We start from the raw sequence: 18951 nt of genomic DNA on the forward strand, positions 1-18951 counted from the left end.
TTTGTCAGTTTACAGATGTTCTCTCTGCTATAAATAGCCTCTCTGCCATAAACTCATTCATTTATTCAATAAATATTTATTGAGTACCAAATATGTGCCAGGCACGTCTTTCAGCACTGGAGATAGAGCAGTTATTGAAATGCAGAAGTCTTGCCCTAGTGGAGCAAACCTTCTAGGACAATAGTAGTATGAACGAACTATACCGTGTACCGTAGGGAAGGGAAGGAGATGATGTGGGTTGGGGGAGGGGAGAGGTTACAAATTTTAATCACTTTCAACACCTGACAGTGTGAGATGTGTGTCTGTGGGGGAAAAAACAAAAAGATTCAGATTCTGGAGTCCAACTCTTAGCCTTATGATAGGATCTGTGCTGTCCAATTAATTCAGCAGCCACTAGCCACAGGTAAACAAGTATTTGAAATGGGGCTATAAAAAGTGCTAGTAGAGGGGCGCCTGGGTGGCTCAGTCGTTAAGCGTCTGCCTTCGGCTCAGGTCATGATCCCAGGGTCCTGGGATCGAGCCCCACATCGGGCTCCCTGCTCCGCGGGGAGCCTGCTTCTCCCTCTCCCTCTGCCTCTCCCCCTGCTTGTGTTCCCTCTCTGGTTGTGTCGCTCTCTATCAAATAAATAAAATCTTTAAAAAAAAAAAAAGGGCTAGTAGAGTAAAATACACACCCAACTTCAAAGACTATGTATGAAAAACTAATGTAAAATATCTCAATAATTTTGTATATTGAATACATTTAAAAATAATATTTTGGATATATTAGGTTAAATGAACTATTATTAAAATTAATTTCACCTGTTTCCTTTTTACCTCTTTAATGTGACTACTAGAAAATTTTAAGGTACATCTATAGCTTTCATTGTAATTCTATGGACCGTACTGTTTCAGACTTCCTTTCAAATGTCCACATATTTTAACCGAGTGTAAATTTAACTACCCAAGTTGCCGAGAAATGGGAGGCAGGAAGACGCAGTTAAATAAGACAGCAGCTCAACAGGAAGATAGTGTGTTGTAATCTCCCCCTTCCTAGCTGTTTCTGGCTAGTATGGCTAGTGGCCTCCCTGCTTCAGTTTCCCGGAAAATCAATAAAAAAAATATTTATTGGAAAGGGTGAATGGATACATGTAAAGTGCTTACAACAGTTCCTGGTAATAAATGTTTGCTCTTATCAAATATCTATACTTTTGGCAAAAATGACCCCTTGGCTCTTGCGACGTGCCTGAGGTGTTGAGGTCAGCACTCGGAATCAGCCCTGGGGGCAGGGCAACCCAGGAACATGGAGATACAGGGGTGCAAATCTCATGTCTGCTGAATCGAGTAACAACAGCACACCCTTGTGCAGCTTACTGACTTTTTTCTGAAGTCTCGGTTACCTCTTCTAAAGTCTCTGTTTTGTAGAGTTGTTTAAGGAACTAATGAAGCAGAGTAAATAAAAAAGCCTGAGGGAATAGGCAGTCAATAGATGACAAAATCATGACAAATCTTGGGCAGCATTCAACTCTTCTCTAGATGACAAACTAACTGAGGAACAGGATCATAATGCCCAAGAGAATACTGCTTGGAAGTCTTATCAAGCATTTGAGCTCTTACACATGTAACTGACTCTCTCATTTTTAGTCACTTTTAAAAGTACTTCCAAGAACATTTACTAGGTAACCCTGTTAACTTGCTACCAAATGCAACCAAAGAAATAGAACTATTATTTCTTCAAAACCCCTCTTCTGTTACTTCAGAAGATTCTTCAACTGAGATTAGCTTTCCCCTTCAATCCACTTAAATCACCTAGTCTACACTGATTTTTCCCTCTTTTCTATTTAATTCTATTATTAAAAATTTTTTGAAGACTTTTTAAAGATTTATTTATTTCACTGAGAGAGAAAGAATGAGCAAGCGAATGAGCACGGGGTCGGGGTGCAGAGGGAAAGAGGGCTTTCAGCAGACTGTGCACCGAGCATGGAGCCTAACACCTCTATTTTACAACCCTAAAATCATGACCCCAGCTGAAACCAAGAGTTGGACGCTTGACTGACTGCACCACCCAGGCACCTCCTTAAAGACTTTTATTTTTTTATTTTTAAGTAATCTCTACACCCAACATGGGGCTTGAACTCACAACCCCAAGATGAAGCATCCCATGCTCCACCGACTGAGCCAGCCAGGCGCCCCTGGGGGCATTTAATATTAAGAAAAGTGTTTCTCCTAGAGTTATCAGCCTGTACCATGGAGTGGTAGTATAAATGTCGAATATGTGGCTTCTGTCTGGAAGTGAAGTACATGGGAGTACTCTCCCATTCTCCCCTCTTTTTAATGGGAATGTGTGCAAATTTACATGGTGCCTTTGCCCCATCCTTCATGAAGGCGCACTGCGACCCCTTCACATTTCATAAGGGAAGGAGGCAGACTCTGTAGGATGGGGATCAGGACGCCTGATACAAGTCCCAGCTGGCTGACTTCTTTATGTCAGTGGGAAACCCCTAACACCTCTGGACTTACTGTGGGTCAACTACATACGAACTATCTTCACAACAGAAACATTGTGAGGGATAAAATGCCATAAGAGATTTTGAAAAAGTTTGTCAAAGAGCATAGGACTGCTGCTATTACAATGGGCTGTCATAAGAGGTGATGGTAGTCTCTAAAGTGCACTTTAGTGATCATTGTAGGTGTGTTCTTTCCCCTTCTCCTGGCTCAGAACATTCTGTGCCTGATGCTTTCTGAGGTCAAATACTGAAACAGAATTGAAAAAGTTAGGAAAAATAGAAACAGAGCCCGTTACTCGAAGACTTTAGTTAAAAACAAGTCAAACTTGTCTATAATGCTGCACGCAGGGTTTGAATGAGAGAAGGGAACTGGGACTAGGCAGGTTCATCACTGGATGAACTAACTAGCTAACCTCTCATCTCTCTCCATAGCACTGAGAGCCTACTTTGTGTCAGCGGCGCAGGGCTGGGTGCTGGCACCCAACAGCGAACGCGTTCAGTCAGGACCCTGCCTGCAAGGGGCTAAAGAAGAGACAGGTAGGATAAACAGACAACAGCACATGCAATTAAAGTAATTACAGTGGTGATAAGTGGCATAAGAAAAAAGTAAGAAAACCTTTACAAATTCAGAGACCAGGAGAAGAACGCTTTCCTAGCAACTGCCTGAGGCTGGGATTTCAGAACCCCTGTTCATTCCTCTGATGAGCAACTTTCAGAGGTAAGAGCTGCTTACTTCCTATTTAATAGCATTTATGCTTTTTATTCTGTTATTTTTCAGGAGTGATAAAGGAAAGATGTCCTCTTTTCTAGCTGTAAGAGCCCTCCAAATATTGGCAACAGCTTCCAACTAAGATTAGTGTCCATGCTTAAAACATAATGTATAACATTAATACAACCTCAGGTTTTTTGCTTTGAATTTTATAAAAAACATCACTGAACTTTTACAGACATAAATGGCCTGTATTTTCCCTACAAAGCATTAACAATAGTTCCAACAAAATCAAAGTATTCTCAGTATCTTAACCAACGTGATCTAATAAGGAGCCCTGAAAAGCGGACAGCTCTTCATCAACATCAAACATCACGCACCACAATAGAAATAACGACACGTGCATGCACAAACATTCATTACCTGCTTCCTTTTCTGCTGGGCCTAAAATGTAAGAAGAGACAATTTAGGAGAGAAACAGATTCTACCCATGCTGTTCACATAATGCAGGAGGTCAACCAAGCAAGGAAAAGTAGCCACTTCCTATTTCTAACTTAAATTAGATTTTGTTCTTGGTCTGGTCCTGAGCATAAACAAAAAGTGCTTTCCTTTTTTAGATATAAGAATGGGGGGTTGGAAGAAAGGGAGATAATGAAATGCACAGAAGTTTTCTCATATACTAAGCATGTATTTTGTTTTGTTTTGTTTTGAAAATGGAGACTGCTCAGTAGTCCCACCCAATTAGATTTCTAGGATCCATTTTCTAGAATATTCTCACAGTCAACTTGAAATAAGAGACAGGTGACTCCAGAAGGGAAAGAAGTAGGAGAATTCCCTGCCCACTGTCCATTTAGTCCTATGGTAGGCTCTTCTCTAACAGACTTATTTTTTTGTGTGATCCAGAAGAACAGCTATGTCTTCTGACCCCCAGTGTTAACACGCCTAGCTAATTAATAAAAGCTAGCTAATTAATAAAAGCTGTGACAAATAATTTTATTTGTACATGTTAAAATGGACTCTGACCAGAAAATAGAAATATTCTGCATATCTTTTCAGTATTCTTGGACAAGATAATGGTCAAAAATATTAATTAGAATAGACAGTTAAGAACAAAAGGATTCTCATAGGTTTTTTGGATAGATTTGAAACATCTGGATAAAACAATTTTATGTTTATTCAAGTTATGCACAAACTTTTTCCCCTTTATCAGATTTGAAAGGTTTTAATATGTCTATTTTTGTATCAATTCTTTCAACCCATGTTCACAACACATAATATTCCAAAACATAAAAATTGTTTGAATGGGTATTCAAGATGTGAAAACCAATGTTTATCTTCCACTTTCCCCAAATTATCTAATATTCATTGCTTTTGCTTTAACACAACATGATATCATAATTAATGATGTTAAACTGGTAACTAAGGAGGTTTCATGTTGTTACTCTCATGATATAATATTGGTTGCTATAGTGATGGGATGGCTTTTTTGTTAATCACTCAGGAGGTTGGTTATTGCATGCTTGTTGGAAAGCCTGATCAGATTTGGAGAGGAAAAAAGGATATAACACAGCCAATTATACTCAATCTTTTTCATCATCCCAATTTTGATAAAACTATCTTAATATCAATAATAAATTTATAATTAAGTACAATTTTATATTAAAGTTACTAAAATTTTTCTAATAGAGGATTTACTTTTATTTTTAGATATAAGTATTTAACATTGCAAACTTTTCCCCTAAGTTAATGCTACTTGTACTACACAAGCCAGTTGTATGATAATTAAAGCAAAATATTTGAGGCCCTTCCTATTTTTAATTATATCAAAGGACTGCTGAATAAAGCTGATTTTGTGACTTTGCTACGAATTTCAATCTAGTTATTTCTAAGCATCTTAAATTTCAGTATTCTTAATGAATGAAACCTGAAGGAAGAGGAAAAAATGTGCAGTCCTCTGTAATCTTTCAAGTGCATTAATATACGGCAAGCAATGAAAAGTTGCAGGGAATTCTATCAGTTTATTTTGGCCCTCACCATAATCAAGTTTCCTCCTTCTCTGCGAGACACTGTTGAACAGAAAATAAAATTATGTAACACTATACCGTTACTGATTGGGAAAGAAGACACTACCCATAGTTTAAACGTTAGACATACTTACGGTAATGTCAAAAAATACAACCCATGAAAACACCTTTTGGTTCCTTGAAAACTCAAAATAAGAACAAAGGACAACTTAAGCACGAATCCTGGGTCTTTCATTCAAGCAGAGTCCCAGGAGGCATATTAAAGCAATGAATAGGAAAAAGCTCTTCAGTTCACCAGCTGAGATTTTAATGAGACATTTCCCTTAGCCACGGTACAGGTTTGTTCAGGAAAGGAAAGAACTTCTCACAGAAAATTCAGTTAATAGGCATTGTTGGCTCTCACTGCCACTTGGACAATCGCTCAGTGCACTGACCTTCTATTTTGGCGTATTCTGTGAGTCTAGTGTAATTGATCAAGGCTGCTTTCTCGAGACATTTTCTGACCACTTTTTTCACATCTTCAGCTGGTATGGGAGTGGCGATATCTTTCATTAAAACCTGAAGAGGGGGAGAGAGAGAGATTGCATAAAACAGAGACTGCAATCAAATTACACAAAATGTCCTAGATCTATTATGAGGAAGGGGTCCTAGGTAACACTGGGGGAAAGTAAGGAGTCGGCACTTCACGACCGGGAATGTAATCCTCCAATCTTGGCTCCTCCTGTCCAAGCCTCATTTATGCACATCAAAACCTCCCATAGGCCAAACCACCGTTTCATGTGATGACTGTCACTTTTCCTCCAGGGGCCCACAACACCATCAGAGCAATTGTTTCAGATCAGGATTATAGTCCTTGGGACAAGTAATAAAGTTTGTCTTGCACATCCCTGATAGAAAAGCTTTAAATCTTTTGAGCAATATATATATATATATGAAAACAGTAAAAAATTCTATGAAGAACAAGCACTGTTTTTGAGCTCTATAAAAATAAAGATCTCTAATTCCACAATTAAACTTTAATTACTTAATCTGTTGAGGGGGAGAAAATCTTTTAGTGAAATGAATGGAATATCAAATGTTAAAATACACGGAAACTTTCTGAAATTAAAAAACAACAGATTTTCTGTTGAGTTCCTAAATATATTTTTGTTTTGTTTTGTTTTGTTTTTCCCTTAGAAGTATTACTATTGGCCAAGGGAAAATACAATTATATCCAGAATTCAAAACATAATGTATTTAAGCACTTTTATAATGACTCACTGATAATTTCCTTAAAACTTTCTCAGTGGTAAAATTGCTTACAGTCAGTTTTGATTATACCATTAGTTAACCTCTATCTTTTCGTATAGTTAATGCAGCTTTTCTGGCTTTACTTATATTCAAATTATAAAATAGAAGGCAAAATGTGAATATAGAGAAAACAAGAACAGTAAGTATTCTTACTATTCTATTAGTCTTTTACCTTAAAGGCTCATCAAAAGAATATGAAACCATCCATTCCATGCTTTATGATTTCATTCTCTTTCAATCAGCCTCAGCACAAAGGATTTTATAATCTCAAATTTACTCAACCATTTAAGCATTGGTGATCCTTCACAACATATTCTAATTTTGTTAGGCAAACTTTCTTTTTCAAAACAGCAAATCTTATCACTTAAAAATTTCCTTCCCATCAAATTCAATTATTCTTCATAGTCTCATATTAAAAATCTTTAACACATTTATATATATTTGGTACTTTAATTAGAACTACACATTAGATTCTTTATAGGCAAAAAAATCCTTCTGCTGATAGTTAAAAAAAACAAGCATTAATGTACTATTATGTTTTTAAATGTACTGTTTTTAATGTGATTATTACTAAAGTTTAAATTTAAAATTAATTTTGTCCCATATGCATAACCATGAACTTTACCATTAGACCTTCCCATGGTGACACACATTCATTCATTCATTCACTCATTCATTAAGACAGAGAGAGCGCACATGCACAAGTGGGGGGGTGGGGGGCAAGGGAGAGAGGGCAGAGGGAGAGGGAGGGAGAGAATCTTAAGCAGGCTCCAAGACAGCATGGAGCCCAAAGTGGGGTGCAATCCCACAACCCTAAGATCATGCCCTGAGTCGAAATCAAGGGTCAGATGCTTAACCAAATGAGCCACCGAGGAGCCTGACACACTTTTAAATAATAGAAATAGCTGTTAAAATTAGAATGTATATGTCTGTTACAGAGGTGAGTCCAGGGTTGAAATCAGGTGATAGTTTATATTACCCAGGAGCTGGATATTTAATTTGGAGTGGGGGGAATTGTATCCTCTTTCCTGGCAAAATACAGATTAAGGCCTGGCAAGAGCAAAAAGGGAGACACAGCTTGTTTCCTGTATCCCCTCCATTTCTTCCAAAGCATAGTAAGTATGACGAATTCACATGCAGATTTTGTTTTTTTAAGACGTCAATAAGTACAGAGACATGGAAATGAAGAATGGCCCTACCATTTCTCTCTCAGTTCAGCAAGAGACATGGTAAGTGACTTTAGGTGGAAAAAAGGTCACTGTTCATCCTGCCCCGTGTCTGTACATAAGGGCATCTATGCCATTAGGAACTCTTCCCTGCTGGGGGAGGAGGGGAGCTCTATCATGGAAACCAGCGCATGGAGAGGCTGTATCAGGTACTCAGGATGGGATGCCGTTCCAAAAGTAAAGCACTCCGCAAAGATTTTATCTTTTCTATGATACCTCAACGAATTGGATGAAATGAATACTTTGGAAAAGACTGGGTTACACACAGCTTTATTATAAAAATTCTAATAAAACAGGTAACTGCTATAATAATATTTCTATCATATGAAGTGCAGGAATCAAGGATAAAACAGGGACAGACATATGCAACCATTGTATACAGTCATCAGTTCTAGCCTCATCTTGCAGGTCCTTGAATCACTGAAAAATGCCTTTCCTTTTTGCTTTTAATAGAAGTGCTGATAAACAGTGTAATATATCTAGAATTCTTTGGCAGAAAAGTGGACAAGACCAAGTGCTTTGAAGTCAATAAACCAGAACCAGAATAATCATGATATTATATACTATATATGTGTATATATATATTACCATGATATAGATGATCCTTAGAAATTCATTTTAATGCTGATAAGGAACAGGAATTGTCCACATCACTTAACTGTTAGGCTCCAACTAGCATATGAATAGTTTTATAAATAAATGAAAATGATACTTCCCTTTCAAACCTTGTCTGCTACAAAAACAGGAGTGGAGAATGTACTTTCATTAATAAATTATTTTAGCACGGCTAGGAAAGCCTTGTTTGCTATTTATGTTTTGAGGGAAAACGAATTTTCACAATTCATGAATTCATTTAAAGTAACACGAGTTGAAATGAAATTTGAGACTGATTTAGAATGAAAGGAAGGATACGTTTGGGCATGTTAAGTGATAAACCCTTATAGGTATGAGAAATGGGACAGGTAGATGCACAAATAAGTCGGGGGTAGGGGGAGGGTAATGAAAGACAACTGTGAAGTCTGAAAAACGGATGATTATACTTCACTGAAAAAAAAAAAAAAGACTATTTCATGAGGGAAATTAAGAGGTGGGGAAAATGGGTACGCCAAGATGCCATCAACTCAGCCTCAGATGGCAGGGGTGGGCTTCCGAAAAGCTGTGGGGAGGAAGAAGTAGGAGGCAGGAAGAGTTAGATGTAGTTAAGAGCAGGTGAGAAAGTGATGAAATGTGACTGACAGCCTCAGAGAACACACTCGTTGTGAGGAATGGGCCTGTCTGCCTGGTTCAGTCACTAAAATACACAGCAACTGAGAGTGCAAATAGCATTTATAAAGTAGTGTTCGAACGTACCCTTTCAAGTAACGAAAGCGTAGCTTTTAGAGCACCTTCAGGTCGTCCAAAGGGAAAACAGTATCTTTAAAAACAAAAGGAGGAACAAAAAAGTCAAACATTTAATATCCAAGACTGCTCAATAATTCCCTCTTCTATTACTTGGCATTATTGAAGAACAGTGAAAGGCGGTTAAAATAGCATCAACCCATCTGGGAAAATCTTAACGGCAGAAGTTTACCTGGTTCCATGCTTTCAATTTCTTTTAACAGTAAGGGTATCAACTGTGATGAAAAGGTTCTAAAATTTTGATGATGTTCAGAAAGAACATAGTAAATTAAACAAAACAAAAACCTCCAAGATTCTACCAGTAAAGAGATAATTAAAATACATTTCCTAAAATCTTCTTAAGGTTTGCTGTTATTCAAGCCCCATGATAAACAAAATGATTTCCCCCATTTCCTCCTGTACTTATGTGTGGCTTGAGATGGAAGCACATCCCACAGACACAACTTCGAGTACAAAACAGGTTCCACCTGCCCCCCCCTTTCCTGACATCTGCCTGTCTATTATGCCAGTAGCTAACTCTACAACCTCCCCACACAAAACACAAACTTTCCAGAGCTCCGCAATTTGCCGGTGGGGAAGGTTATCCTCAGTTTTCTAGTGCCGTGCATTCCTAATATACACCAACAACCAGAAGGCAGGTCATCGCGGTGTTCCCCAATCAGGGTCAGAGGCTGGGCGAGGGAGTGGGCTCCTCAGAAGTTAGCTGACACATGGTGGTAACAGATTTATTGCTCTCTACACGGGGGTTCCTCTTCAGGTCACTTTCCACTTAAAGAGCAGAGAATGTCAGGGCCTCTTCATCCTGCTGGAGCTCCTGGTTTTCTTGAATCAGGTTCAGTAAATCACGTTCTCCCCAACCACCGCCCCCTGCCTCAAGATCAAGTGCTAAAGGCAGCTGAGCTGTCTGGATTAGAAATCTTCAAACCAGTGACTTGAAGTTTATAGATTTCCACGTCCTTTGCCATTATTCAGGGACTTGGTAAACACATCTTCTAAGGTGTAATCCACAATGAAATTATTTTTTTCACAAGACAATCTGAACAGGTTTCCCTAAAAACACACATTTAAATTCAACTTGTTTTATAGCAGCAAATTTTAAAGACTGATTAAAGATGGATTTCTCAGAAAGTAGTTGTTAAATTCATATTAGGATTGGGTTTTAGTTTTATGAAACTTTTATTAGTGTCAGATAAATGCAAGAAACATCATAAATCTAGTTCAATTTTTCTTCAGAACAGTGTTTATTTCACTTACTGTTAAAAGTTTCCTTCAACTAACTCGTGCTTCAATGCATTCTCTTACTCCTCTGCTACCATGCACAAAAGCAACAACCAATTTGTTTTTTTTTTCCTGTGCAGTGTTGCTTTTTAGAGCATTAGCAAATTAGCAAAGTAGCTTTCATCATTTTGTATACCATAAACCTTAATCCACGTTTAAATAAAACACAAATTGGGTTCTTATAGTCCCCTCCCCCTGCTTAAATCTTTTCAGTGTATTTGCATAATCCACCCATTGTCTTTCCTATTGTTTATTTCCATTAACCTGTGGGTGACACATTTTATGAATGGAATGTTACTGATCCCCAGATTACATTTAGCATTTCAGGGCTCTGAGGTCCCACTGGGTATGTTCTGAATTAGCATTAGCTGCCCATGATGTGTAAATAATTCAACACATTTACAGAGTACAAGTAATCCTGAATCAATAAAGTACAGAAAATAACTACACAGAGGCTTAATTAATCTTTACAAAACGGGTTTTAAAAGAAAGGAATAGTTTTGTTCTGCCTTTCAGGATATTTTGGGTTTTTACCACTTTGACAGCTCTGTAGTAACAAAGCAAAGTGGAAAATACTCAATCATCAAATAAAATTCAACCAAGTTTAATATCTAATCTGAATAAATTAAAATCACCATGATTCCTACCTTAGTAAATTAATTACACAGATAGATGAGCCTGCATAGACATGTCCCACAATTAAACTGTTTTTCTTTACCATTTTAAAATACAGTATTTCTTTTTATCAAAATTATATATACACATAGTCTGAAAGGAAACTTCTTCTAAAGGCTTCTTATGAAAAACAGAAGTTTTTATGTCATTTGCACCCCACGCCCCAAGTAATTTCTCCAGAAAAAAACGTTTTTAACTTTTAGCTATTTCTTTCTGTATTTAAACTTTTTATTCCTAACCTACATGTTAATGTTTCAAATTCTTGATTTTTCACTTTTATATATTAGTCTACTAACTTCCCACCATGGAGGTACTTAGCTTTAAATAGATTTAGAGGTATAAATGACATACAACTGCACATATTTAAAATATATAATTTGATAAGTTTTCACATATGTATATACCTGTGAAACCATCACCACAATCAATTTAATATACATATTCATGACTGCCAAATGTTTCTTCCCCACCCCTTGGGCCCAGGCAACCACTGATTTACTTTGTATTTGAATTAGTTTGTATTTTCTATAATTTTATATAAGAGGAATCTTACAGTACACACTTCATTGCATCTGATTTCTCGCAGTATATTTTGATATTCATGCTATCAACCGTTCATTCCTTTTTACTGCTCAGAAGTATTGCCATACACTGTTTATCTCCTCCTTGGCATGGCCATCTGGCTTGTTTTCATATTCAGCTATTATGAAGTAATGCTGTATGAACATTCACATGAAAGTCTTTGTGTGGACATGGGCTTTCAATTCTCTTGGAGAATACCTACCAGCGGGATGGCTGGGTATTATGTTAGGTGTCTGAATTTTTAAAAACCTGCAAACCATCTTACAAAGTGGGTTGTACTCCTATCAAGAGTATATGCAGAGTTCCAGTTTCATATCCATGCCAACACTTGTTGGGTGGTAATTATTTTTTTAATTTTAGTTATACAAATAATGTAGTAGTACTGCATTGTGTTTTAGTTTGTATTTCCCTAAAGAATAATGACATTGAGCATCTTTTCATATGGCTTTTTGCCATGTGTCTTTGGTGAAATATCAGAAACAATTTTTTTATTGGGTTGTTTCATTTCTTACTAAGTTTTAAGAGTTACTTATATATTCTGGATAGAAAGAAGTATTTGGTGGGATATGTATTGTGCAAATACTTTTTCCCATTCTGAGATATACCTTTTTATTCCCTTATCAATGTCTTTGGAAGATCAAAAGTTCTTAATGTTGATGAAGTTCAAGGTAACACTGTTCCATTTATGAATCATGATTTTGGTGTTTTGAAGAATCTTTGTTTCATACAAGAACAAAGAGATTTTCTGTTTTCTAGGTCTACCCATTTTGAGTTAACTTTTTAATCAGGTATGAGGTATGGGTCCAGGTCAATCTTTTGCATGTGGCTATCTAATAGTTCTAGCACCATTTATTGAAAAAAGTGTACTTTGCAAATTATCTTTGTATATCTTTGAAAATCAATTGACCACATGTGTATGAGTGGATTTCTGAACTGTGCACACCACACAACCTTGATTACTGATTTTTGAGCAGACATCCTTGCCTTGCTTTTGATCTCAGGTGAAAAACATTCAATCTTTCATTGTTAAGTATGAAGTTGTAGGTTTTCCATAGGCGCCCTTAAGAGGTTGAACATATGACATTTGGTAAGAATTCTTTTAATATTATTGTTTACTAATTCTATCTTCTGTGTCACTTCCACTTTTGGCTGTTTTCATTCTCCTCATTGGTCATATTTTACCATTTCTTTGTATGCCTAGAAATTTTTGACTGGATGCTAGACATTATTATTTTACATTATTGGTGGCTCAATATTTTTGCATTCCTTTATTCTTGAACTTTGCTCTGGAATGCAGTTAAATTACTTAAAAACAGTTTGATTTATTTGAAACTTGATTTTAATCCTTATTAGGAGCAATAAAAACAGGGCTAATTTTTTTCTATTACTGAGGCAAGAATTCTCTTGAGTATTTGACCCTCTGTCCATGACTTAGAAGCTTTCCAATCTGGGTGGTAGAAACTGGTACTCCTCTTAGCTCTATGTTAGCTTTGAGGATTATCTCCTGTAATCCTACCACAGAGTGAAAGGATTATCTGTCTGACTTCAAATAGTTTCCTTACATACATGTTCAAATCAATACTCAGTTGAAGACTCCAGGGGGCCCCTCAGCAAACACCTGCAGGTCTCTCCTCTCCTCTTCAGAAGTTTGACCTGCAAACTCTGGGTGCCTTGCCCTCCCTGGACTCACATCTCTGTCTCCTCAAGTCAGAGTGTCCACTGGGATTCTCCTCCCTGGGCCATGGCTCAGAAGCACTCTCCTGGTGCCAAGCGGAGAAAATGAAAGGGCTTATTCATTTGTTTCTCATCTCTCAAGAACCACTTGTATTCATTGTCGTATGCTTAATGTGCTGAAAAGCATTTTTCCACATCGAAAAAAAAATTTTTTTTAATTTTTTTGTTTCAGATGGGAGGGTAAATATAATCCTGTTACTCCACTTTAGACATATGTAGCTTTTTTTTTCCTTTTTTTGACTGCTTTCCCCCATCCTAAATGTAATTCCTGCCCTTCTTATCTTTTAACACAGTTATGCCATTTTGGGGGGTTAAATTCAGTATTTATATTATTTAAATGTGCTAGATAGCTGAGACACGGTATTTACTATGATTTACATGTCATTATTTTGTTTATAATTAATACCTGTCTTTGTTTTTAATATCTTTTTTATTTTGTTTTAAAGATTTTATTTATTTAATTGACAGAGAGAGAGAGAGACAGACAGACAGACAGACAGCAAGAGAGGGAACACAAGCAGGGGGAGTGGGAGAGGGAGAAGCAGGCTCCCCGCCGAGCAGGGAGCCCGATGCGGGGCTCGATCCCAGGACCCTGGGATCATGACCTGAGTTGAAGGCAGACGCTTAACCAACTGAGCCACCCAGGTGCCCCTTTATTATCTTTTTAAAATAGAACTCCAAACTCAATTCCAGGTGGGTAAATCCTCTCTCAACATGCTAAAACATCTAAGTATTTTGTCAATTTAATTCACTTGAAGAATTTTTCTGACCTGCTCTCATCAGAACTGGTTGCTTTCTAAGCTCAATCATCACTTGGGGTTTCTATTAACTATCACTATGGAGAGTCTGTCCTCTTTACCACTCATTTTCTCTTCAGGGATCTTAACTACCCCTCTTTCTTTGTTTTCACCTTTGTCTTGAATTGCATTCTCCAGAAATATTTCCCTTTTTAACCATTAGGTTCTATTGAGCTAACTATAATCAGGGGAAAAAAATATCAAGATTTTGATCTTTCATTCTGTAAATGTTTCTTAGTATCAATGGTTAATTTTTTTGAGCAAGGAACTGTGCCAGGCAACAAGGCCCTTGTTCTCACAAAATGTAAATAACTAATGACTTAAGAAATGGGTATTATAACTATGTGATAAGTGACTAGTGAAGAGTACAGATGATAAATGCTAAAAGACTTCAGGTTTTCCAGTCTTTGCTGGAATGATCGAAAACCGCTCTACTATGAAGACAGGACACAAGAAGCTCCTTGCCTGGTGATTCAGAGAGAGGGAGGACTACTCACTAGAACCGGGGGAAGAGGTTACTTGAGGATGAGAAATGCACAAGCAAGTGAGAGATGCATTCCACAAATTGAAGGGGTAAGGAACCTACCTTAATGAATGGTGGAAACTGAATGGCAGGCTTAGAAGGAGACCACAGACTGAGGAATATGGATCTTACTTGGCAGGCAATGGAGAAGAAGCTACTGGTAGTTCTTGAGTAGCCACAGAAAGACATAATAAACCTCTATAGGGAACCGGTGTGTTGAGTGAAGAAAGTAAATACTTAATTTTAATGAATAGAGGATATACCTGAAATGGCTTATCTGATTTTCTAAAAGGGAAGAGAGTCTTTCTTTTATCTCCTCAAATCTCTCTTTTTCTTCCATTGAAACAGTTCCAATTCCATCAGGCCTGGAAAACAAACAAACAAACAAACAGAATCAGTAATTTATACTGATTGAATGTTTACTTTCATATTTTTTATATATCTTTATTTTTAAATATATTTGTATATACATATATCTTTATTATCTCTAGTTCCCTGAAGAATAATTAAGGAAAATGCATATTGGGCCACAGTTATACATATTACTTGCATCTATAATGGAAATTTATGGGGCGCCTGGGTGGCTCAGTTGGTTAAACCGCTGCCTTCAGCTCAGGCCATGATCCCAGGGTCCTGGGATCGAGCCCCACATTGGGCTCCCTGCTCATGCAGGAAGCCTGCTTCTCCCTCTGCCTGCCGCTCCCCCTGCTTGTGCGCGTGCGCTCTCTCTCTCTCTCTCTCTCTCTCTCGCTCTCTCTGTGTGTGTCAAATAAATAAATAAAATCTTTATAATGGAAATTTATTTAAAGGAGGTATTTGTAGCCATTTGCTTCATATTCTGACCTGGAATGAATGGAATGGAATTATTCTGTTTTAAACAGCCTTCAAGGTAAAGGATTACAATAAATATTTTCCAGATCTACTGAAAACAATGACTAGTCCTTGAGAATGGTAGTGAAAAGTGTTTTATGTGGTACCAAACATTTGACAAATTGAATAAATATCCCATGGATGAAAATATTATAAAAGCATACTGAATGCAAACTAAAATGTTTTAACTACTTTTCTTCCAAGTAAAAATTAAGCTAATGTGAAACTGGAGATTTCATTCTAATTGTAAAAAACACAGAAAATTTGAATACATTTGGTGATTTACTGCATTATTTTTTTGTTTAAATGTGGGGGCTTATAATTCAAAACAAATAGTTGAATAAAAACTTATAGAGAACACAGATCAGCTATGTTCCTGCATTTTGGGCTCAGCCAAATATCCCTATGGAATCAAGGCAAGTTCACATCAGGACTTTTAGAGGTAGTTAGGAAGACTGAACAGAAATCTTCTTTTACTTAAGATCAGGATTAAAAGTATAAAATATTTCTAATAATGATTTAGAATTTATTCTATATCAGTTTAAGTATCTGGTTGTATATTGGGGCGCCTGGGTGGCTCAGTCATTAAGCGTCTGCCTTCGGCTCAGGTCATGATCCCAGGGTCCTGGGATCGAGCCCCGCATCGGGCTCCCTGCTCGGCGGAAAGCCTGCTTCTCCCTCTCCCACTCTCCCTGCTTGTGTTCCCTCTCTCGCGGTCTCTCTGTCAAATAAATAAACCTTAAAAAAAAAAAAAAAGTATCTGCTTGTATAAGTCATCAAAAATTTTGAACCTATGAACTGTAACTTTGTTAATGCAATAAGACCTATTAATCTCATATTCAAAAAGTGTCTATTTCAACAAAATGAATCTTTTGCACTTGATAAACACCAATCATTTCTCCCTTTATTAGCTTATTTTTCTAAAGATTATATTTTAGTTCCCAAAGACTTATGTACTTATAATTTTAACTAATTTTTAATACTTATGGATAAGATAGGTAGAAATGATTATGAAAAACAAAGAAAAATGAATGCTTGATATATCTTTCCCCAGAAGATTGCTATTTGGCGCTCCCACTCTTGTTTCACATATAAACATGTGTGTGCATGTGTATCTTTGATGCTTGCGACTACTCAATTAGGATAAAAGCAATTAAAGTTATACCTGAATCATAATGACCTAAAGACCTTTTACTCATCTCAAAGCATCATTTAAGTCTGAAAAAATTTTTGCCATTATAGAGTAAATAATTTATTATTTCAGAAACGCACATGCTGCTGGAATTTATGCTTTGAAAATCTTACAATTATACTTCATTCCTAAGTAGGGAAACATCAATTATTTTATTTCATAGTCAGAATAGTACATTCTACCGGAATGTATTTTCGATGTGAACTGCAGAAAAACTAATGGCAAATACTGGTCTTTCAAATATTTTTAGGAAGGAGAAAAGAAAGTCTGATCTATAAATTACAAAATAATGAACTCTGAGCTAACCCCAATACTTTATAATAATTTATCCTATTACAATAATTTATAATATAATAGATTTTTTCACATATTACTTCAGAGTCAATTCCCACTGAGCTAACGATAGCACAAAACCAAGACTATAACTTAAGAGTAAGTATAACAATGATCACAAAAGTTCAAGCAGAGAGTATTATATATATTATTAACTTGGGAATTTGAGCATTCAGATGCAAACTATAACTACATTGTGTTATCATAAAGATAGCACAGAAATCCATACCACAAAGTTGTGGGTCAGCATTTCACTATATACACCTATGCAAACTTGGTGAAAAAGAATAAAGAACTTATATATTTATTATTCTGACCACTGATACGGTTCTTTGGCTTTGCTGACAGACACCACATGGTTATATTAGAGTGAATTTTACTGTTTGCTCCAACTGTCAAAGGAGATTGTGATTCACAGCGATACAGCAAGTCATCCTGTCATATTAAACTTCACTGGGGCACCTCGCCTACCCGGCACAATGGAGCCAGGGGTTTAGGTGATGAAAAGCGAGAAAGGTAAGTCAGAGGAACATCACTTGTGTCAACTTTCACTAAGATAAAGATGGTTATATACAGTGAAAGGCTGTCATTTTAGTGAGTTTATTATTAAATTCAGTATACACCTGACAAGTTAAATACAATAGTATTTTGGACCTGTCCTTATTTACATGCCTTTTAGTGCATACACCAGACTATGTACTGAATATTAGGTATATGAAGTGGACATCTATACCTAAGTGATTGGGAATAAAATAAATAACAGCTTTGCTACAGTCATGCCTAAAGCTCCTTCTAAAATTATTTTTCCTGGGGCGCCTGGGTGGCTCAGTTGTCAGTCAGCTCAGGTCATGACCACGGGGTCCTGGGATCCAGCCCTGTGTCAGACTCCTTCCTCAGCTCGAATCTGCTTCTCCCTCTCCCTCTCCCTCTGTCCCTACCCCTGCTCCTGCTCTGTCAAATAAATAAATAAAATCTTTTAAAGAATATTAAAATTATTCTTTCCAATAAACGCAAACATGTCCTATGTCATCAATATCTTCCTTGTCATAGCCATTATTAAAATAAACATAACAATGATAAATAAGAACATTCTAAATATGCCCCTGGTACTGTGCTGTTTTATACGCATACACAGCAACCCATTCTCCAGACTCCAAGAAAGGAAGCTGCTGAAGCTCAGGAAGGTTCGGTGACTTCCCCAAGGTCGCACAGCTAGAAAGAGTAGGAGCCTGGACTTGAACACCTAGGTTCTCTTGCATTCTAAATCTGGCGCTCTTAGTGCCCATGTCTTATTCTCTTTCCCCTACATTTCACAGAAAATAATAAAGAGGAAAAAAATCTCTGTTAAAAAATGTAAACTGGGGCACCTGGGTGGCTCAGTTGGTTAAGCGACTGCCTTCGGCTCAGGTCATGATCCTGGAGTCCTGGGATCTTGTCCCACATCGGGCTCCCTGCTCAGCAGGGAGTCTGCTTCTCCCTCTGACCCTCCCCCATGTGCTCTCTCTCTCTCTGTCATTCTCTCAAATAAATAAAATCTTTAAAAAAAATGTAAACTGTATCTGAGAAGTAATGTGGAATATTTTAAATATACTTACCTCAGACATTTTCTATATTACTTATATAAGGCAGAAAGCTTAAATACCAATAAAATTTCAAATATCTGCTCCTGAATCAGTAATTCTTTACTTTTTAAAAAGATTTTATTTATTTATTTGAGAGAGAGAAAGAGAGCATGCACAAGCAGGCGGAGCATCAGGCAGAGGGTGAGAGAGAAGCAGGCTCCCCGCTGAGCAGAGAGTGAGACATAGGGCTCCATCCCACGACCCTGGGATCA

General features: G+C 37.1%; 1 protein-coding gene across 15 annotated transcripts in view; it reads right to left on the bottom strand.

Annotated features, from left to right (window-relative positions):
* CADPS2 (calcium dependent secretion activator 2) overlaps positions 1-18951 on the bottom strand; it is a 506725-nt gene that overhangs the window by 104778 nt on the left and 382996 nt on the right. For 10 of the 15 annotated variants that reach the window (XM_028104885.2, XM_088018654.1, XM_028104877.2 and 7 more), the window contains 4 exons: positions 14986-15087; positions 9086-9149; positions 5654-5777; positions 3619-3639 (listed from right to left, as the gene is read on the bottom strand). In XM_028104885.2, the coding sequence (XP_027960686.1) occupies positions 3619-3639; positions 5654-5777; positions 9086-9149; positions 14986-15087 (311 nt within the window). The remainder of the gene's footprint in view (positions 1-3618; positions 3640-5653; positions 5778-9085; positions 9150-14985; positions 15088-18951) is intronic. The other 5 variants (XM_028104882.2, XM_028104880.2, XM_028104886.2 and 2 more) reach the window with 1 other exon arrangement.

The sequence above is a fragment of the Eumetopias jubatus genome, unplaced genomic scaffold, assembly GCF_037043125.1.
Source record: "Eumetopias jubatus isolate StellerSeaLion01/CBP00866 unplaced genomic scaffold, mEumJub1_p1.0 scaffold_14, whole genome shotgun sequence".
NCBI lineage: Eukaryota > Metazoa > Chordata > Mammalia > Carnivora > Otariidae > Eumetopias > Eumetopias jubatus.